The sequence below is a fragment of the Bombus pyrosoma genome, linkage group LG2 (assembly GCF_014825855.1).
Source record: "Bombus pyrosoma isolate SC7728 linkage group LG2, ASM1482585v1, whole genome shotgun sequence".
NCBI classification, from domain to species: Eukaryota; Metazoa; Arthropoda; class Insecta; order Hymenoptera; family Apidae; genus Bombus; species Bombus pyrosoma.
This window is the reverse complement of record NC_057771.1, coordinates 9,540,907-9,559,104: the sequence shown is the minus strand read 5'-3', so window position 1 is coordinate 9,559,104 and position 18,198 is coordinate 9,540,907. Positions and strand designations below refer to the sequence as shown.

The 18,198-nt window shown below is 35.6% G+C and overlaps 5 protein-coding genes across 15 annotated transcripts in view; 3 read left to right on the top strand and 2 right to left on the bottom strand.

Moving 5' to 3' along the window:
• Window positions 1-18,198, top strand: part of LOC122575794 (calmodulin-like) — a 75,594-nt gene that overhangs the window by 2,363 nt on the left and 55,033 nt on the right. Inside the window, exon 1 of one of the 4 annotated variants that reach the window (XM_043745232.1) lies at window positions 9,258-9,386. The exons of 1 other annotated variant lie outside the window; for it this stretch is intronic. Coding sequence is in view for 2 of the 3 variants with exons in the window: in XM_043745234.1 (XP_043601169.1) it covers window positions 16,419-16,499 (81 nt within the window). In the remaining variant the exon portion in view is untranslated. Of the gene's footprint in view, window positions 1-9,257; window positions 9,387-14,862; window positions 16,500-18,198 lie in introns of those variants that run through there. 2 more of the 4 variants (XM_043745234.1, XM_043745218.1) reach the window with 2 other exon arrangements.
• On the bottom strand, window positions 551-3,842 carry LOC122575767 (probable serine/threonine-protein kinase DDB_G0282963). Of its 2 annotated transcripts, XM_043745160.1 has the most exons (5): window positions 3,698-3,842; window positions 1,277-3,600; window positions 1,101-1,196; window positions 948-1,035; window positions 556-863 (listed from the first exon to the last, which is right to left on the bottom strand). In XM_043745160.1, the coding sequence occupies exons 1-5, from the start codon at window positions 3,840-3,842 to the stop codon at window positions 721-723; spliced, it is 2,796 nt and encodes a 931-aa protein (XP_043601095.1). In that variant the 3' UTR covers window positions 556-720. The 2 variants fall into 2 exon arrangements, with proteins under 2 accessions (XP_043601103.1, XP_043601095.1); XM_043745168.1 differs by lacking the exon at window positions 1,101-1,196 and having other exon boundaries at window positions 551-863.
• LOC122575814 (cell cycle checkpoint protein RAD1-like) lies at window positions 3,945-5,936 on the top strand. Of its 6 annotated transcripts, XM_043745255.1 has the most exons (6): window positions 3,946-4,208; window positions 4,289-4,299; window positions 4,919-5,143; window positions 5,212-5,406; window positions 5,481-5,756; window positions 5,840-5,936. In XM_043745255.1, the coding sequence occupies exons 1-6, from the start codon at window positions 4,085-4,087 to the stop codon at window positions 5,867-5,869; spliced, it is 861 nt and encodes a 286-aa protein (XP_043601190.1). In that variant the 5' UTR covers window positions 3,946-4,084; the 3' UTR covers window positions 5,870-5,936. The 6 variants fall into 6 exon arrangements, with proteins under 6 accessions (XP_043601230.1, XP_043601190.1, XP_043601182.1 ...); XM_043745247.1 differs by having other exon boundaries at window positions 5,481-5,936; XM_043745285.1 differs by having other exon boundaries at window positions 4,070-4,225; window positions 4,295-4,299; window positions 5,481-5,936.
• Window positions 6,263-9,377, bottom strand: LOC122575847 (sodium/calcium exchanger regulatory protein 1). 2 transcript variants are annotated; one of them, XM_043745333.1, is made up of 3 exons: window positions 9,149-9,377; window positions 7,021-7,292; window positions 6,263-6,475 (listed from the first exon to the last, which is right to left on the bottom strand). In XM_043745333.1, the coding sequence occupies exons 1-3, from the start codon at window positions 9,219-9,221 to the stop codon at window positions 6,422-6,424; spliced, it is 399 nt and encodes a 132-aa protein (XP_043601268.1). In that variant the 5' UTR covers window positions 9,222-9,377; the 3' UTR covers window positions 6,263-6,421. The 2 variants fall into 2 exon arrangements, with proteins under 2 accessions (XP_043601268.1, XP_043601263.1); XM_043745328.1 differs by lacking the exon at window positions 9,149-9,377 and adding an exon at window positions 7,512-7,921.
• On the top strand, window positions 9,547-13,084 carry LOC122575841. The gene is made up of 3 exons (XM_043745320.1): window positions 9,547-11,981; window positions 12,310-12,469; window positions 12,569-13,084. Exons 1-3 carry the CDS (start codon window positions 11,810-11,812, stop codon window positions 12,969-12,971), a joined length of 735 nt encoding a protein of 244 aa, XP_043601255.1. The 5' UTR covers window positions 9,547-11,809; the 3' UTR covers window positions 12,972-13,084.

Genomic DNA, 18,198 nt, shown 5'->3' with positions numbered 1-18,198 from the left:
AGTTTCCTAATATGATAATAATTATATGCAATTTTTTAATTTTCTACATTAAGGTTTTTCATCATATATTATATCGCAGAATATTGCAATACACATTTTACAGTTAACTAATAAAAGGGACAAATAACTTCAAATTATGACAATTCTACCGTTAGAAATTAATGCGATTGTCTGTATATATTTAATTTTAAATGCTACTAAGTAGAATTACTTAGATACGCAATTTAGGTATATAGGGGTACATAGATACACAATTTACGTCCCTGATTTAGTGCAGCACGAAACCAATGAATAATATTGCACGTTACACTACATTATGAGATAAAAACATTAGTACTACCAGAGTCTTATACTACAATGAATCAAAGTTTATTCTAGAAACTTTATGCAAAGACTAGAGCAATGAGTTACAATTAGAATAATAAATAACTAAATTTCTTTCCATTCTTTCCCCAAAATCTATTAGAAAGTCTATTAGAAAGCATAAATAAGGGAATATGTATTTTCACTCGTATGTACCTCGTTTTATACTATATATTTAATATTTATTTAATAGGAAGTAAAAGTTGTAAAGTTCATTAAGGAACTTTTCTAGAATATAGAATTAAATTAAATGAAATTACATGTACTTCACTAAATATTATTGCTTTTTACCAACGCTTAAGTTACTTATAATAAAAATATAAAATATTCATTTTATTGCAAATATTTAAATAGAATTTAAGCGTTTCTCCAATTGTTAATAAAATTCGTTTTTCTGGCTGCTTCTTCAACATGTATGGATTCATCTTCAGGTTCATAATTAATTTCATACATCCCATTATTTGCTGCATTCTTCCCTTTTTGTGCTGAATTTATCCGGGCTGAAAATATTTTTCACATACATAGATTTAAATCATAAAACTAAGAATTCCCTCATTTTCTTCCATAATCAAATGTAATTATACCTTCGTGTCGGATAACAACTTTGCTTTGAGCAGTTTCAAGTAATTTCTTGACACGAATTCCATGTTTTGGCGATTTACTATTCCTTATCTATAAATATGTAGAATGAATTAACATATTTCCAAAATATAGAAACGGTATATAGAAGTACCTACTGTTTTAACTTGTAAAGGAAGTTTATATGAAACCCTAGGAAGGACAAAATGACTTGCAGGTGTATTATCACACTCTGGTGTTTTTATTACATGTGCCTTATAAAAAAAAACATACACACACAAATCAAAAACTACCAATACAGTGTTTAAGAAAATTTAGACATATTTATATTTACCTCCTGCTCGTTTGTATTTATTCTAGGAGATAAATTAATCTTGAGAGCTGTGGTTTTTTGAGTTTTATTTATAGTTTTTGACGAAGCATTTTGTTTTGAATTTCTGTTTGATAATGATTTAGTATTCTGTTTCACAGGAGTAAGCAATAAATTATCTGTTTTAGCATGTACATTTTTTATAAGTTGCATATCTGTGCCTCTTATATACATACCCACTGGTGACATTATAGTATTATAATTCAAGCGATATAAGCCTTCTGCATGTGGACTTTTTAAAATGTGTCTTACTTTAGTATTCTGTACAGGAGTGTTCATATCAGGAAAATATGTTTTTTTCTTTCTACAACTCTTATTTAAAGGAGATTTTCCGGGTGTCGTAAAAAGTTTTGTCTTTACACTTTCTTGTATCTCTTTCTCTTGCATACCCTGTTTCTTTAACAATGGTGATTTTACATTTGGACTTAAATTGAATTTTGTTCCACTAGATGTCTTTTTAATATTTACGGTTTCTTTTTTAGAAACTATATTTTTTTCATATTTTGGATCAGCGTCCTCAGTTTTCTTTAAGTTACTTTCACTTACAAAATTTGAATTTTCAAGTATCTTCAAGAGAGATTTATGTTTTTCTAAACACATTTGATAGTCTTTACAAGAGACTAGAGTTTGTAAAAATTTAGTTTCATCATTCAATGAATTTGATTCACTATCATTCGCAAACATAGGAGACATTCTCAATGTTTTTTGTATCTCTATAATTTCAGGATCTGCATTAATTTCTGTAATAATTCTTGCTGTATTAAGACATCTCTTCCTTTTTTCTGCTATGTCTTGTATAAGTGATTTGTCTAATTCATCTAGATCTAGTATTGTATAACTATTTACCTTATCAGGTGTCACCATATTCAGAACAGGCTTTTCATTAATTCTTTTAGTTTTTTTCTTAGAATATGAGATATCACTACACTGATTACCTTGTGATTTATTGTATAATTCTTTTAACTTCGAGCAATTAAGGTCTGTTTTGTTTATAGATGGACTTTGACATTTATCCAATAAATTTGGAGTACTTAATGCTCTATTTTTTTGTGGACTTACATCATCAGACACATTTAATGATGCCATTTGTTGCTCACATATATTATGAATATGACTCATACTTAACAAAGAAGGCAATGACGAAATTTTATGTAAACGGGCAGAACATTCTTTTTCTTTAGGAAACATTCTATTACACTGATCTTCCAAATGTTCAAAAGATGTACTACTTGCATTATCTACATTATTAATACTCTTACTAGAATTACATTTTGATATTTTAGCAAAGAATCTTCTTTTAATTACATCTATACCAGAGACAGGAGTAGTACATAGAGATGTATTTATGGGAGAACATAATTTTTCATTTTTGCAATTTGTTATGTGAATAGATCTATTACATGCAGGGCTTATAGAAGCTTCTGGGTGTGTAAGCGTAGACATTTGAAATGAAGGCCATTCAGGAGCAGATTCATCTTCAATAAATTTACACATTTTTCTAAATTCTGTTGTTAATCTGCTTAAATTTATTGCAGATGTTTTGTTTGCATCATCATCATCATACATGACAGACTCTTCAATGATAGTTAAGAGTTTTTCAGTAAAAGTTTTTGGTGATTGTTCGAATTTATCAGATAAACGTTTTAATATTTGTTGTGTCTGTGAAACTTCTTGTGCTTGATTAAAGTAATTATCTAATAAACAAAGCATGGTCTCAAATTTTTTTGTTCCAATATCCACATGTTCATCTTCATAATTTCTAGAAAAATTCTGTTTGTTTCCATCTGTACAGTGGGGAGAAACAAATGGCGGTATCAGCTTTGTATTACATGCATTATCCAAAATAGAACTTGCGTTTAATCTATTACTGTTTACATTGTAGTTGGTATCCCTCCTTAAATTTTTGCACATTGCATTGGATTGTAACTTAGGATGCAAATCTGTGGTTTGCTTTTTAACTGCACTTGATAATTTGTTAGATGTATTATTTGTAAAATTCTGAGGATTATTATTTTCTTTATTATTATCCGTTTTAACACATAACTGTTCATCTTGAAATAAGTCAATACACTTATTTAAATTTGATGTAGGATGTATAATTGAAGATGAATTAATTGATGGATTCTGTATACAAGAAAGTTTTGAAAAGCTGCCAGCTAAAATAGGAGAATCTTTATTGTTGCACGTAATATTATCAGATGCATGATTACTTTTATCTTTACTTTGAATTTCATTCAAACTGTCTTGAGACATTGAAGAAAATGTATCGGGATCAGTCTCACAATGTTCTGAAAAAAAGTTATTTTATTGTTAGATGAAAGATTAACACGTAAATTAATATCTTTATTTACATAGAACCAATTGTATCATCAATTCTCTACTTACGAAAACTATTTAGCGAATCTATGAAATCAGCTCGCCTTCGTCGCCGACTCATTTTTCGAAATTTTTGAAAGATCACTACATAACTGCTAAAAACGTTACGAATCACTATAATAAATTCATTTTGAATCATCAGTAATGCCAACATATCAAAGAATTATATATAGGAAATAACCTATACTTTATGTTGGTAAAATAGGGAATGCTAGTAATTACGATGTGAAGATAGTTGCATGTATCTTTATCATCTTCTGACGTGTTAAGTTGTTTGAAGTAATGTGACTCGAAATTAAGATAACTTTATGTTGACTATTTATCAACATTTCTTTTATTTATATTTTTTGTACAAAAGTTACATTAAAATATGTACTTACACGAAACATAGCCTTCATGAGTGTAAACGAAAAATTAGCATCAAATGCGCTTTTGTCTAAGACGTACGATATAAAATATGCAGAGTTTGTAAATAAAGTGCTAAAGGAAACAGCTGACAGTTTTGAAAAGGAACAGAAATGTATACATATTTACTATGTAATTATATAATGCTGCGTAATTATCAGTGGCAAATCTTTACACAACAATTAATGATTTTAGTTTTAGATGAGGTACTATTAAATCTGTATAACATTTTTGGTGATGCACTTGAAAGGGCATTAGAATTGTATGAACGAGGACGTATAACTTATATTTTTCCTTCTGAAAGTGCTGGTGTTCCACCTAATAATGTTAGAGATACAGCCAGATATTTAGTGCAGGTTAAAGGATTGTCAGGAACAATATATATGCTTTTCCCACATATAAACTATTGTCTTTGTACATCCTTTAGGTATAAAATATATAACCTCTCTAGGTACTTATAATAACAAATATTGATGATTGTAAAATATACTTTCAGATGTCAAGTGTTAAATGATAGATCTTTATTTACTTGTAAACACGTTTTAGCAGTTTGGCTAACTGCCATCACGAAAGATAAATTGTCTTATCAATATATAACAAAGGAACAATTTCAAAGCTTGCTATTATTTCAAGTTTTAGATAAAGAACATGTATACTGAAGTAGAAAATTATAATTTAGTTGCAAAGTTAGGAAATCTTAAAACTATAGTATTGTTACTAAAAGCAATTAATTTTAAAGAGGTATAATAATATTAGACCATTCTGTTGAGATTTCTAGCAGAGACAAAATAGATTTTGATATAAGAACTTTTTGATTTTCTTCAGAATGCCACATGTTTTGGAACAGAGAATGGTTTAAAAGTAACAGTAGAAGATGCAAAATGCATGCAAGCTAGTGCTTATATACCAGCTCATGTATTTCAAGTGTTTAATTTAAAGGAAGACGTAATATTTAGAGTAAATTTAAACATATTAGTGGAATGCCTCTGTATGTTCTGGACTAATATAAATTGTCAAGGGAGCTCTGTAGCTTTGCAGCTTTTCTATGAAGTACATATGGTCAAAATATATTATAAACCTTGTATTTAGCTATTAATAAATAGAAGTTTTTACAATAGGGCAATGGACATCCTGTAACAGTTCTGATAGAGGAAGATGGTATTATAACGGATTGTTCTTTAAAAACTCAGGAACCTGATGAGTTATTAGATTTTCATCTTGAGCCAGAAAATGTTTTAAACAAAGTAGTCCTCCAAACCGAACTATTAAAAGATATCTTATCCGAACTTGATTCAACTAGTGATTTGATTGAGGTAAAACATAATTTAATGCTTAAAAATTCTATCAAATTATAGCTTAGTAATTTTATATTTTGGTAATATTGCAGTTATTTTTATCACCTACTCCACCTTTCTTTCGTATTAGTACAACTGGTTTAGCTGGAATTTGCCATATTGAATTACCCCATGATGGTGAATTGGTTGACAACTTTCAATGTACTTCGACAGCTATGTCTAGTTACAAACTCTCACATATTAAGCCAGCTATGAAAGCATTGTCATGTGCAAACAAAGTTTCATTGAGGACTGATACATGTGGACTATTGTGTTTTCAATACATGGTTAAAACCGATGAAGGACATACTTGCTACATAGAATATTACGTAAGGGTGACTTATTCTTGCTCAGTATTTACAGAGAAATGTAGTATATAGATAGATATAAATATATAAACAAAATTTTTCAGATTTCTCCAGTGATAGATCCTAATGGATAATATTACTTAATAAATGTGTTACTAGGATTGTAAATATTGATCAGTAAAGTTTTTAGAATTGTTCTTTTATTTTGTATTATTTATAATTAAAGCTTTCTATTCATTGTATTCGTTTTCATTGTATTTATATAAAAAAAATATTTTGATACAAAGATGTTCAAAATTATTCTTTATTTGTTCTGAAATTTCGTTCGATATATCCATAATGGATATAACATACATGGAAGCATATGAATAGCATTTAAAGATGCGTAAAAAATATAGAAATATTTGATACTTTCAAAATGCAACATAATAATTTCCGTCTTACGTATATGAATATGAGTGACATTGTATTCATATATCGTATACTGCGAAATATTAAACCCTTATTTAAAAATAATACCAGCTGTATCATATTTATGCGTTCATGTGTATTATTCTGCGTGTAAAAAAGTTTATTTTTTTACATTTATGAAAACAATATATTGCCCTTAATTAGCGAGAACAACTTTCAACATCATTAATCAATTTTTAATTCATTAAGGAACATTATTTCCTTAAATAACATCTTTATTCTTGAACCTTGTATACTCTTGTACATACGATATCATCAACTTTCATGATCTGAAACATAAAAAAATATTCATTTCTTTAATTCGATAAAAAAATACGTATATGTAACAAATATTTTCATATTTTAATAGTTTCATTAAATGAATGTAATATACGATTCCTATAGTTTTTTAAACTGTCTTTCAAGGTTTCGAAACAGTTATTATTAACTCTATTATTGAACTTATTACATTGTTCGAGTCACGAAGAGCAAGCGGTAATTGGCGGACCTTTTGACCAATGACAGGCATTGTTATTATCATCAGATGTTCGCCCTGTTATCTTTCGTAGTGTCGTTCAACCCTGCAGAACTTCCATTGCACAAAATGTAATTCAATTGAAACACTGAGCTTCTAATTCCTTAATGATCGAGATTATGTAATTTATTATGATCATGGTTTTTATTAGATTAAACGTTTACGATTGTACTGAGATAATAAGTAAACTGTTAAGATACAAAGGTTGCTGATAATGTTCTTATAAGATTAAACGAGATAATTTTTTTCTATTCTCTTCCTCTGCCGCGTGTAAGTATACTTTACTTTAGGCATACATACCGCTTTCATTTCTGTCGGCGTGAATTCTCTTTCAATAGTGGTTTCCTTTTCTCCTTTTTGTACTTGAATAAGTTTATTTCCATCTAAAGTGCAGACACACTTCACTTTTCTTCCGTCTGCTGTTTCTTCATCAAATTCCTCACCAAGCTTGAATTTTATTTCAGAGTTCTTGAATGCGCTAGTCGTTTTCAACGTATACACTCCATTGTTCTCTGTCAGTTCAATCACGGGACTCACGCTGCTACCCATTTTACGTGTCATTATACCTACACCTAAAACAAAACAAAAAAAAAAAAAAGAAAAATACAAAACTGCAGTTTAGGAATATACAGATTAAAAAAAAAAATCAAACTCAGTCGTTTATAAGAACAGCTTCTTTTCAAATTGATAAATGCAAGCGCAGATGTTCAATTATAACGTTTGAATTGCAAATTAAATTTAAGATACTTTTTGCTAAATAAATTTGTGTTAAATATGGGAGTTTTCCTTACCCAAGGCTTTCATGAAGTCATCAAAATTTTCACTCGATTGGAGTTTGTATTGTTTTCCGAAAACGGATGAAAGCATTTTGAACGAATAGAGCTCGACACGTTACCAACGAAAGTAAAAGCAAGACTGAACACCACCGGTGTTATTATCGCATCTTATATCGTGAATAATGGGTACCGGATTCTCCATAATCAAAATACCAATATGTAAACTTTGAAGTTTGAACTTTTCTGCGATTATTTACGATATCTACAGCGCATCGCGCGTACATATCTTTGAAAACAAAATATGAAACAGGTTACCATAATCTTATTTGTTCGTTTCTTCGCATCAAATTACAGCGGTTACGTGATATTTGTTTTCAACGTACTTTATATGTATATCGATAGATTATGTAATTGCGACCGATATTATTAATCATATTTTTTAAAAGGTAAATAAATGTATAAGATCTAAAGTATCATCGCGAATCTGTAAGGAGTTATAGTATGTTTTTACACACATCAATCATCAGCACGATTTCAGCCTCCCTCGATTCGAGGAAGGAATAATTTATATTCCTTGCTCGTATTAGTCAACACTTTAACGTGTGGGCGATGTCGATCAGAATGAGCTTGCACTTTTATTTAATTTCCGGTAATCGTATGAAATAACCGGTTGCAATATAATGAGAATGTGAAAATGTTGCGGATGCGCTTATACGACTGTTGTCACTTACAATGTGACGAGTAAATCATACGCATTTTGTAATGTTATGTATCTTGTTCTTCGCTTAAGGCCCCTATTCGTCTATTATCAGGCAACGCGGTCAGTGTATTTTTATTAAGTTAACTCCACAAGTACCATACATTAGTACGATTCGACTGACAATTGCGATTTATTAATCTTGCTGGTAAATTAATTCAAGTGTTAAATTGGAGTACAATCGGACTCTGTCTGTGGCACATGGCGGGAATTAAGCGTGAGGTCAGGTCGTTGCACAGCCACAGGAGCATAGTTCAACATATTAAAATTGATTATCTTATTTATCATTACAATACGTTGCGGACTCTAATATTATAAATGAGATCGTTCGTTTGTGGTGGAATTAAATTTCCCAGCAACAGAACCGGCTATTTCATAGCATTGATTGTGCATGCCACCCACATTCTTGAGGTTTGTCTGACTTTTATTATTTATATTATTTTATTATTTTTTATTTTACTTTAATCTTCCGTCATTAATAAATATTTTCATAACATAGATATATCACAAGTTCGTTCCAACAATCGAGTATATCGATTATTACTACAATACAGGAATGACATTGCAAGTTGTACTTTCACAATTTCGTTACCAGATCGCAATTGAAATATCTCCCTTATCAAACGACAAAATGTCGTTACTCGCATATGTGCTGTACAATGTTTATGAATATTTCATTTCGATTATGGTATTTACGATTTATTTGCCACATCAGTCGGCGCTGATAATAACGTTTGATATCATAATCTGCCGGATGAAATTCATGCAACGATACAGAACGTCTCGTGTATTATCACTCACCTTTGTATCGTACGCGCACATTTAATTATGAATCACGTTCTTGGAACTCAATTGGAGCAACTTACTTATGTATATATTATCAATTCATACGTACCGAGCGCTTTCATAAAATCGTCGAAATTCTCGCTGCTGAACAGCTTGTATTTTTTTCCAAGGAACTCCGGCATGACGATCGATCGAATTTGTCTGGACTCGAACACGTGACCAAAGAATTAGGTCTCAAAGGACGATAGCTTCAGTTGGACAGAGAAACTATAGTAATGAAACGATGTTCACCGTCTTGTTGCCGGCTCTAGACTGACTAGGATCCGGGAGGACGAAGAGCGTTAAAGGTACACTCTGTCTGGACTGACTACACATCTCTCTCTCTCTCTTCTCCTTCCCTCTTCAGCTCTCTATGTATCCTCTCTCACTCCTTTTCATTCACCCCCTTTTCGCCCTTCCCTCGATCGATCTTTCTTTCTCATTCGACTTTCCTCACGCTCTTTCCGTCTTCTATTCGAAAATCTTTCATCTCTGTTCCATCATTTAGCTTGTATGTTTGGGTGGCCCCCTCTCGGGATATTTGCAGCTGCTGCGCAGAGTCCGTCTTTTTCTCGTAGCTTGGAACTTCGTTTGCTTCTTTTTTAATTATATGTTGCGTCGTCGACAAATCGTTCTTGACATTTGCTTAGTTATGACTATCATAGTAATAGTTTGGTTTTATCTATCAACTTCGACCATATTTTTGTCAGATTTGGAGATACATAAATATACCTATTGGTAGGAAACAATATCTAAGCAGCTTCACTTTGACCTGTATTGGTCAAGCCTATGTATAGTCTATACTTTACTGCCTTGTTTTCTTACGATAATCACAGATAATGTATAGGAGATGTTTATTTTTCTCTTCTCCTTCTAGGACACTTTTTTCTCTCACGAAATGTTTTTGAATCGTAACATCGTTCCTCAGAGTTTGATTCTTTCGAATTATTTTTAAAATGGTACTTAATCATTTAAATATTTGTCAAAATAACCATAGCATCGATCGTTGTCAATTATTTATATAACGGTAAAACAATGTGACGTTGTTGATCACGTGCGAAACATATTCATCTGACTGTGCAAAGTTTGTCGTTTATTGGACAGCAAGCATTTGCGCGCGATGCATCAATTAATTCTGATATTTTACAGTTAGATCGTGAACGTAATTATTTATAATCTCAGTAGTACGTCAAAGCGTTTCATTTAGTTTGCTCTTTCATTTTACTCTTCATCATAAAAACGTGTTGCTATCAACGCCATGAACTTGCCCGATAAAATAATCGCCAGTGATATTATACAACTTCGGACGTGTTATAAACCGATTTTCGTTAATCCCCAGTTTCTGTTTGTAAAAATGGTCGCGAAGGTGTCTTTACTAGATCACAGGCGAGATAAGAGGATATAACGTTTCATTCAGCAACCAGCCGGCGTCGATTTCGCTGCGTTTGCCAAACGGCCGGACATGGTCGATAACGGCGCGGTAGAAACGCGACGACGTGGCCGCGGCGCGTCCGCGTCCATTCTTGTTGAGCACGGTATCTACGATCGCGTAGCAACGCGCCACATTCGACGTACCTACTCGTACACTTAGCAACACGTTTGGCAACGTCGAAACTTGCGGCGAATTCCGCATCAACAACGACGACGAGAACGTAATCCACCTGTATCCATCTACATACGTACGTGTTCTATCAAAACGACCCGAAGCGTTTGCTGGATCGTACGAACCACGGAATCACCGATGTGTTCTCGTTTACCGTAGCGTAAGCAATCGCATCGTTTGTTAATGATGTTTTGTCTTTCGCGAGATTACGTAAGTGCACTTTGAATTTTCGCTATTTGATGGCCCGATCTAATTATAGATCCAAAAATGAAACATGCGTTTTATTCACGTGCGAATATCGGACTACCTCCTACAACCGGTTCCAGCCGATCACCGGTTTCTCTCGCAGCGTTATTATAAACCCGGTGCGGTCGATGAGCGCCAGTATCACCGCATTGAAAATGCGGCGGCGACGACTAGCCAACGAGGATGCGTCGCACACACATCCACGCAGAGGAAAGGAGGCAATCGCGACGTGCTCGCGGGTTTCGCCGTCTTTTCAGTCTCGACTGACCGGGTAGATTTGGCAACGCTGCGGCATAGCAGCGGCATAGATTCCGCTCCGCAACCGCAACCGCACGCCAGCCTAGCGCCATGATGCCAAACCAAGCCAGCCGTACAACGGTTTCTCCGCAGTGACGCGCAAGCTGCCGGCGACGGCGTAGTGTACACAAGCCAAATCGCTTGCGGGATCATAACGTTCCGTCCAAAAATTTCTTTTTCCAATTCTTTTTCTTAGTCTTTGCGCGCTTCGATCGTCGACATCGACCAACGCACGAGTATTCACGCGCGATACGAACAACCTTCGTTCTTATTCATTGGCCGCGAATTGGCCAGCTCGTGCGATCGTATACACGTTCAGCTTAATCCGAATCGATACACTCGTATCTTGCTCGTTCGACCGTTGAAACACGATCGACTCTAGTCGAGACGTGCCATCCCCTTTTGTAATCGGTATCGTTAAGTAGCGGCAAATTTCTCTTCTTTGTTACATGGTTACGTTCTTTCCTTTCCTTTCTTTTGTTGTTAATATTTGAAGCAATTGAACGACAAAAAGAAGAGAAAATCTATAAGGAGTAAAAAAAAATCTCGAAGGTGACTTTGATAAACCTTCCCGCGATAAGCACCATGTTCGATACTGAGAAATTTATCGGAGAAATCGAGAAACGACCGGCGATTTATGATGTGAATCGTAGCGAGTACAACGACCGTAATGCCAAGATGACCGCGTGGGACGAGGTCTGCCAGGTGATGGTACCGAATTGGGCGCGCTTGACGGACGAGGAGAGAAACGTAGAAGGTATACAGCCTCTTGCGATCGATCGATCCGGATTCCTCGACTTGCACTTACTCGACCCTGGCACGAGTTGTCGTGACCATACCTGCAGTCGTTTAAAATTAGTACAAATTGTTTCATCTATTCAGTAGTTATAACAATAACTATCGTTCTACTTGCATAATCTTTAATGAAAAACAAGATAGAAATATCTTTTTTTTCCCGACCCAACTGATCATTTTTTATAGATCTCCTTTAAAACCATCGTAGGAAATAATCTTTAGTAAGAGTAATTTTGTTTATTATCGTTAGAACATGTTATATATCTACAGCAGAGTCCCATAATTTGCAGAGAAAAACTTACGTGGAAAATGGAGAAATATCCGTGACTATTTTATGAAAGAATTGAAGCTTCAGAAATCACAGAAAGTAGGGCCGGTTGGTCGGAAACGAAAGAAATACATGTATTTCGATCAACTGTTATTTCTAATGCCAACGGTGGAGAATAAACGGTTAGTACCTCCCGAATGTTGTGAGCGCGGAGATTGTTCTTATTTGAACGACGCATTAGCCAGTCTATAGTCGTATGCCCGTATTCCTATACATTACAGAAATGCCGGTACTACATTAAGTAATTGCAAATCTGAGGAGAGCGAGGGTGAAATTGACAATCCGGTGATCGAAGAATACGACGTACCATTGGCCCATGCTGCTCCCTCCATTACCACTGGCAGGGAATACCTTCAGCCGGGCGCATCCTATAAAATGTGCCCCCGTTATCCGAAGCAGCTTTGTGAGACGTCGTTCGCGTCCTTCGATAATGAAATTCACGATATCCTGTCGTCACACAGCAGCCAACGAGTTGCATACGATGAGGATGACTACGACAAAATGTTTCTACTTTCGTTATTGCCGATCATTCGACAAGTACCGGAAGAGAAGAAGCTCGATGTCCGGATACAGATGCAACAAGTCTTGGCCCTGGCACTTCGTCCTCCGGATAGTATGCAATGATAATTCTGATATTTCGAAGATTTTCTAATAAAAGCACCACAAACTAGGACATGTGAGTATGCTAGTCCACACGAAAAATTGTTTTTTTTTTTTTTTTTTACGTTGTTTCCGTTGACAACGATAATTATGCAAGCGGAGAAACGATATTTTTATGAATTTAGTGTCACGTATTTTTTGAACTTTGGAACGTTGCAACGAAGTTATATCTAGATCGCACTTCAATTGTGTTCGTTTTGATAACGGCTAATATCATCGTAGATGTTACATAGATTGTTTATATCGTAGACATAGCGAAACCACGATAATGTTTGAGAACGTCTCGAACATAAGCTTTTATGAAAGAACCATGACTTAACGGATTACACTTCGAGTACCTATATCTGTGATATTACGCGAGAAAAACTACTTTTGACAAATGCAATACTAAAAATAGGATTTATAACGCGTCCTACTCTACTATAGGAAGGATAATATACATAGTTGTTTTTCCTACATAAGACAATGATATGATATGTATTTTCGTAATTTGAAATAAATGCCAGTGGATTATCGATATTTGTCCAATATGGATAAGTGTGTGGATGCGTTGCGCAAGATTATAATGAGTATGTAAATATGCAAAAAATAAACGATACGTAAGGTTACTTCTCGTCGATACAGAATTCGCTTGCGTTTAGGGAAGTATGGACAGGTGGCAGCACCAGTACTGTACTTCCGAACTTTCCACTTTCCGTACTTCATGTAACGCATATCGAACTACTTAATTTAGCAATTTAGTAGATATTTAATTCAATCATGGAAATTATTCCATTAAAATGCGCCTACTTAATTTCGCACTTAAATAATGTACTTGGAGTAAGATTTATCGTTAAACATGATTCGTATTTACTTATTTTGTACTAATCTATTATTTATCAGTTTAAAATAAAATTATTGTCGAAATATGATAATCACTGTCCGTATCGTATACATTCATCCTTCGTTCGCTCACGATGGCAGTAAATTCGATGCGGGAAGAAACTTTGAGGTATCCATTATTTCTCGAGAAACTTAATGGTGACGTGAATGGTCGTAATATCATTTACATCTTGGTACGCTGAAGAAATTTTGAAGTAGCATTTTAAGACGACATAAAATCTTATCAAAAGTTGAAAAACCTATTTTAACATGGTTGACTTTTAAATCGTTAACTGGAATAAGATATAGATATACCTTTTTACGTAAAAGCAAGTTAAACGTTATATCGATCCTAAATCGAACTTAACTAAGATTATACTTCAAGTATTTGTTAGAATATTCGGTTCTAATCTAACATATACAGAAAGAGTAACCCGATATCCTTGAATTAGAGAAAAATGTATTTGTTCGGATATCGTATCGTTTGTCGTTCCACTTCTACCGGGTGCAAACTGTATTTAATTAACCTACCATCGCAACCTCTAGTGGGTGGTATCCTGTTGTAGCATAACGTAAAATGGTATTCATGCAGCGCATCTAATTATAACAAATAATGAGGTCCATCCAGAATCTAAATTCACGATGTCCTATTTTATTTTTAGTCAAAAGTACAAAGGGAATGGAAATACGATGTATACTTTGCTATTTTGTTAGTTTAGTGGGCGTACAGCGGTAAATATTGATTAAAAATTCTGTAATGTAAAAATACTTTGTGGTTTCTGCAATCGTTGTTCTTCCAATCTCGATCGCCGATATGTATGTAATCTCTATTGTTGATATAAAGCAATTTTAAATGAAATTTTGATCCAAATCTCTTTAACGAAACTCACCGAATAAATTGAATTTCGATTCGATACGACTAACCACGGCTGTTCGTTTACCGAAGTGCTAAAATAATGTACCTTGGTAACGAGAACGATGCGTACACCTATTAGTTGTTGCGCCCCCACTCATTTAAATACAAACTGCCAATCATTGGCTTTCCATACAAAGTGCATAGATCGCAGACACCTTCGGTTATAATATTTGACCAATTTCGTTTTACAACAGAACAAAATGAAATCGTTAGAAATTCCGTTGACTCTATCATTTCTTTTGTCATCGAGCGTTTACGACCTGAAAGTTCAGACAATGGAGATGCATCGTTTCCCCATACCATTGTCTCGTTTTTTTGTTTTTCTACGGTATTTCATACTCAAAAAAAAAAGAAGAAGGATAAAACCAAAGAGTGGACCACAAATACAGCATTACAATACGTTTGAAAACAAAGAATCGTTTTTTCCTATCATACATTTAATCCACAAATAAATTACTTCGATGAAACTTTGCCTTTATATCTACGTTTATCGATTATTATTCAACAAAATGTCCTTGATCCGTATTCGAAGGGTGAAAATTAATTCAGCGATTTCTGACTGGAACGCTAGATGATAAAAATGGCATTAACGCATTGACAAGGACAATCGGTAACCGGCTTGGAACATCAGGCGTGTAAACATGCAAGGGTTACCAGCAACTAGTGGCGTTTGTTGAAACCCAACCCCTCGGTGAACCCTCCTTTCCCTTCCATTCACTCCCTTCCTGAATAGACACAGCCACCCCCTCGATCTCCACGTATCCACCCCTCTCTCCTAGCCATTTCTCTCACCCTTGCTCGTTCACCGTTCCCCTCTTCTCGCTATCTGTCTCTTTCCCCCTTCGACACGCGCGGCTTTCTCTCGCGCGCGCGTTCTTCTGCCTCTGGAGCAACTCGCAGCATCCATCGGCCCGCTCCGGACTTCAGTCCATGTCGAGAACGCGGCACCGCCGGGACCCCAAGGACCCTTCGATATTCACGAATCCTTAGACCTTGCGAGCTAGTGGTATCGAGACAAAGCTGTTCGTTCGAAAGCCACAGCCACGTTTCAATCAAATCGTCGACCGATCGAGCGTATTTTTCAAATAAACCCGACACCGCACTCCTGTCAGTGGGAAACTGATCTCGTTCCACTGGAGAACTGGTATCCTCTATGGTACCTGAAACCTGAGCCTTCTTCCTCCATCGAGCATATTATGCTACCAGCGAAACAAAGAATCTCGACGACCTCTCAATAAGCATTCGTAAAGCGTCGAGATCTGTTTACGTATAATACGTGGTGGACGTATAATACGAAAAAAACGGAGCGTCCGATACTTTCGAATTCATTTGTCATTTTGGCCAAGAACCCGTGTCCCGAAGGATCAGCGATCAGCTGTCCGATTCTAACGGATGCTTTAAGGGGTTGCCAGAGTATAACATTAGATAGTCGAATTTAATGCGGATAGAAGTAAACCGCCTAAAGCGTGATCTTTGAGGAAGCGACAGTTGGAAGGGAAGAGGAGCCACGAGGGCCCGCGAGGAGACTGAAGAAGAGAGATTTCCCGCAAGACTGCCGGGGGTTGTTGCCCAGCCCCGGAGAAGCGGACATCAGGCCCGGATGTTCGCAAGGACGAGACGCCGAAAGCGCTGCCATGCTACAAGGGAAACTTTTCACGGCCGTCAACAAATTCCTTACGACATCCCCTTTGGTTAACAAAATCAAGTTGCTGATTGTAAGTTTCTATTTCTTCTCTCTGTCTCTGTCTCTCTCTCTCACCTTCTCTCTTTCTCTGTTTCTCTGCCTCTCTGTCTATCTGTCTGTCTGTCTGTCTCTGTCTCCCTCTCATTACTTCCCTTGTCCGTGTCTGTCTTTGACCTTCTTCTCCACTGGCACAGTTTCTCTTCGACCTTATTGAGAAAAGTTGTCAGTCGCTGTCTCCGGTTTGATTGTATTCCGAGCCGTCCCGAGGAAACTGTTTAGAAAATTGTCGTATATATCCTCTACCAGCCAGATGGGGAGATTATTTGTTGTATATTGGAGTCACTTTTCTCCGCTATGATCTTCTCCACTGCCTTAATGGAGAAAATGCATTAGTAGCTGAACGTATGAAATTGGAACTATATTTCGGACCATTTTCCTCGATGAAAGAATATAACCTTGTGGGTAGGAGGAACGTAACGTGAAATGCTTGGAAGGGAGGGCGGAATTTCTTGAAATTCCTCGTTGCATGCTTAACTCGGAGTACGTTACATTCTGCTGAAAGGCACCAGCAGAAATTTGCAATACAGATTTTTTCTCACGAGAAGGAAAATAGCTCGGATGATACTACAACAGCGATAGTATGTTGGAAATGCAAGCTGTACAGTTTTTACGTACCCTTCCTCCAGTTCGAGAAAGTATTTATAGTAGCTTTCCGAGAGGGATCTTTTTGTTTACCTGACTACGAAGTGAGAATTTTGTGCCAGCGAAATGGCCCGTGGAAACTTCGAACTTGTTTTTCCCAGTCATGAATACGACCAGGATGCCACCTTTAATTGCACGCAATTATCTAACTCCACGCTAGTTTGAGCACCATTATACCTTCTTCTACCACTAACTCATCCAACTTTTTACTTTCATTTACTTTTTCCAAATATTCCCTTAGGTCTCGAGTTAATCTTCGCCAATAGTAAAAACGCGTGCGTTAAGGAATCAGAATATTAGAGGGCTTAGTCATCTCCGATATATATTTCATAAAGAATTAGGTGGGAGTATCGTACAGTTTAAAATTATGCGGTAAAAGTGCAGCGATTTGGTAGCAAAGAATTTTCGTGCCCTATCAATCATGTAATTTCATACACGTGCCTCGAAACCGAACGAAGTCATTGATTGAACATTAATGCAAATCGATAATGCTCCTATCTACGAGAGTCGTTACATGCGCATACCTTGTAATGCTCCAAATTATATAGCGACACACGTCAGTTATTTGCCAGACGAAACAATCAAAGCACACTCCATTTCCCTCGTTTTAACTTGTTGCTCGTCGTACCTCCATATCCTTCCGTATGTTTATCATTGGTTCTGACTGAATACCATATTCCTGTCACTGATAAATCCTATGGAATTCGTCTTTGGCATGTAACGACGACTACAAGCGAATGATCAAAGACACACGGATCGTAATTTCATGTCGTATTCGTGGAACAACAACGTATGATTCTACCAATTTACCTTGCACGTTTGATACAAGATAATCTAACTCATCTTTAATTAAATTTAATCAGGGAACAAACTTATCGTGGGGGATTAGGAGCAAGCAATTGAATTCTCCATCGCGCACGGAAATGATACATGCCAAATATAGGAATACATTTTAAGGGATCATCCTTGTCGTATTACATGCGCCAATCTCTGTATCGTCTTAGGATTCGTTTTGAAGATTCCGCGTG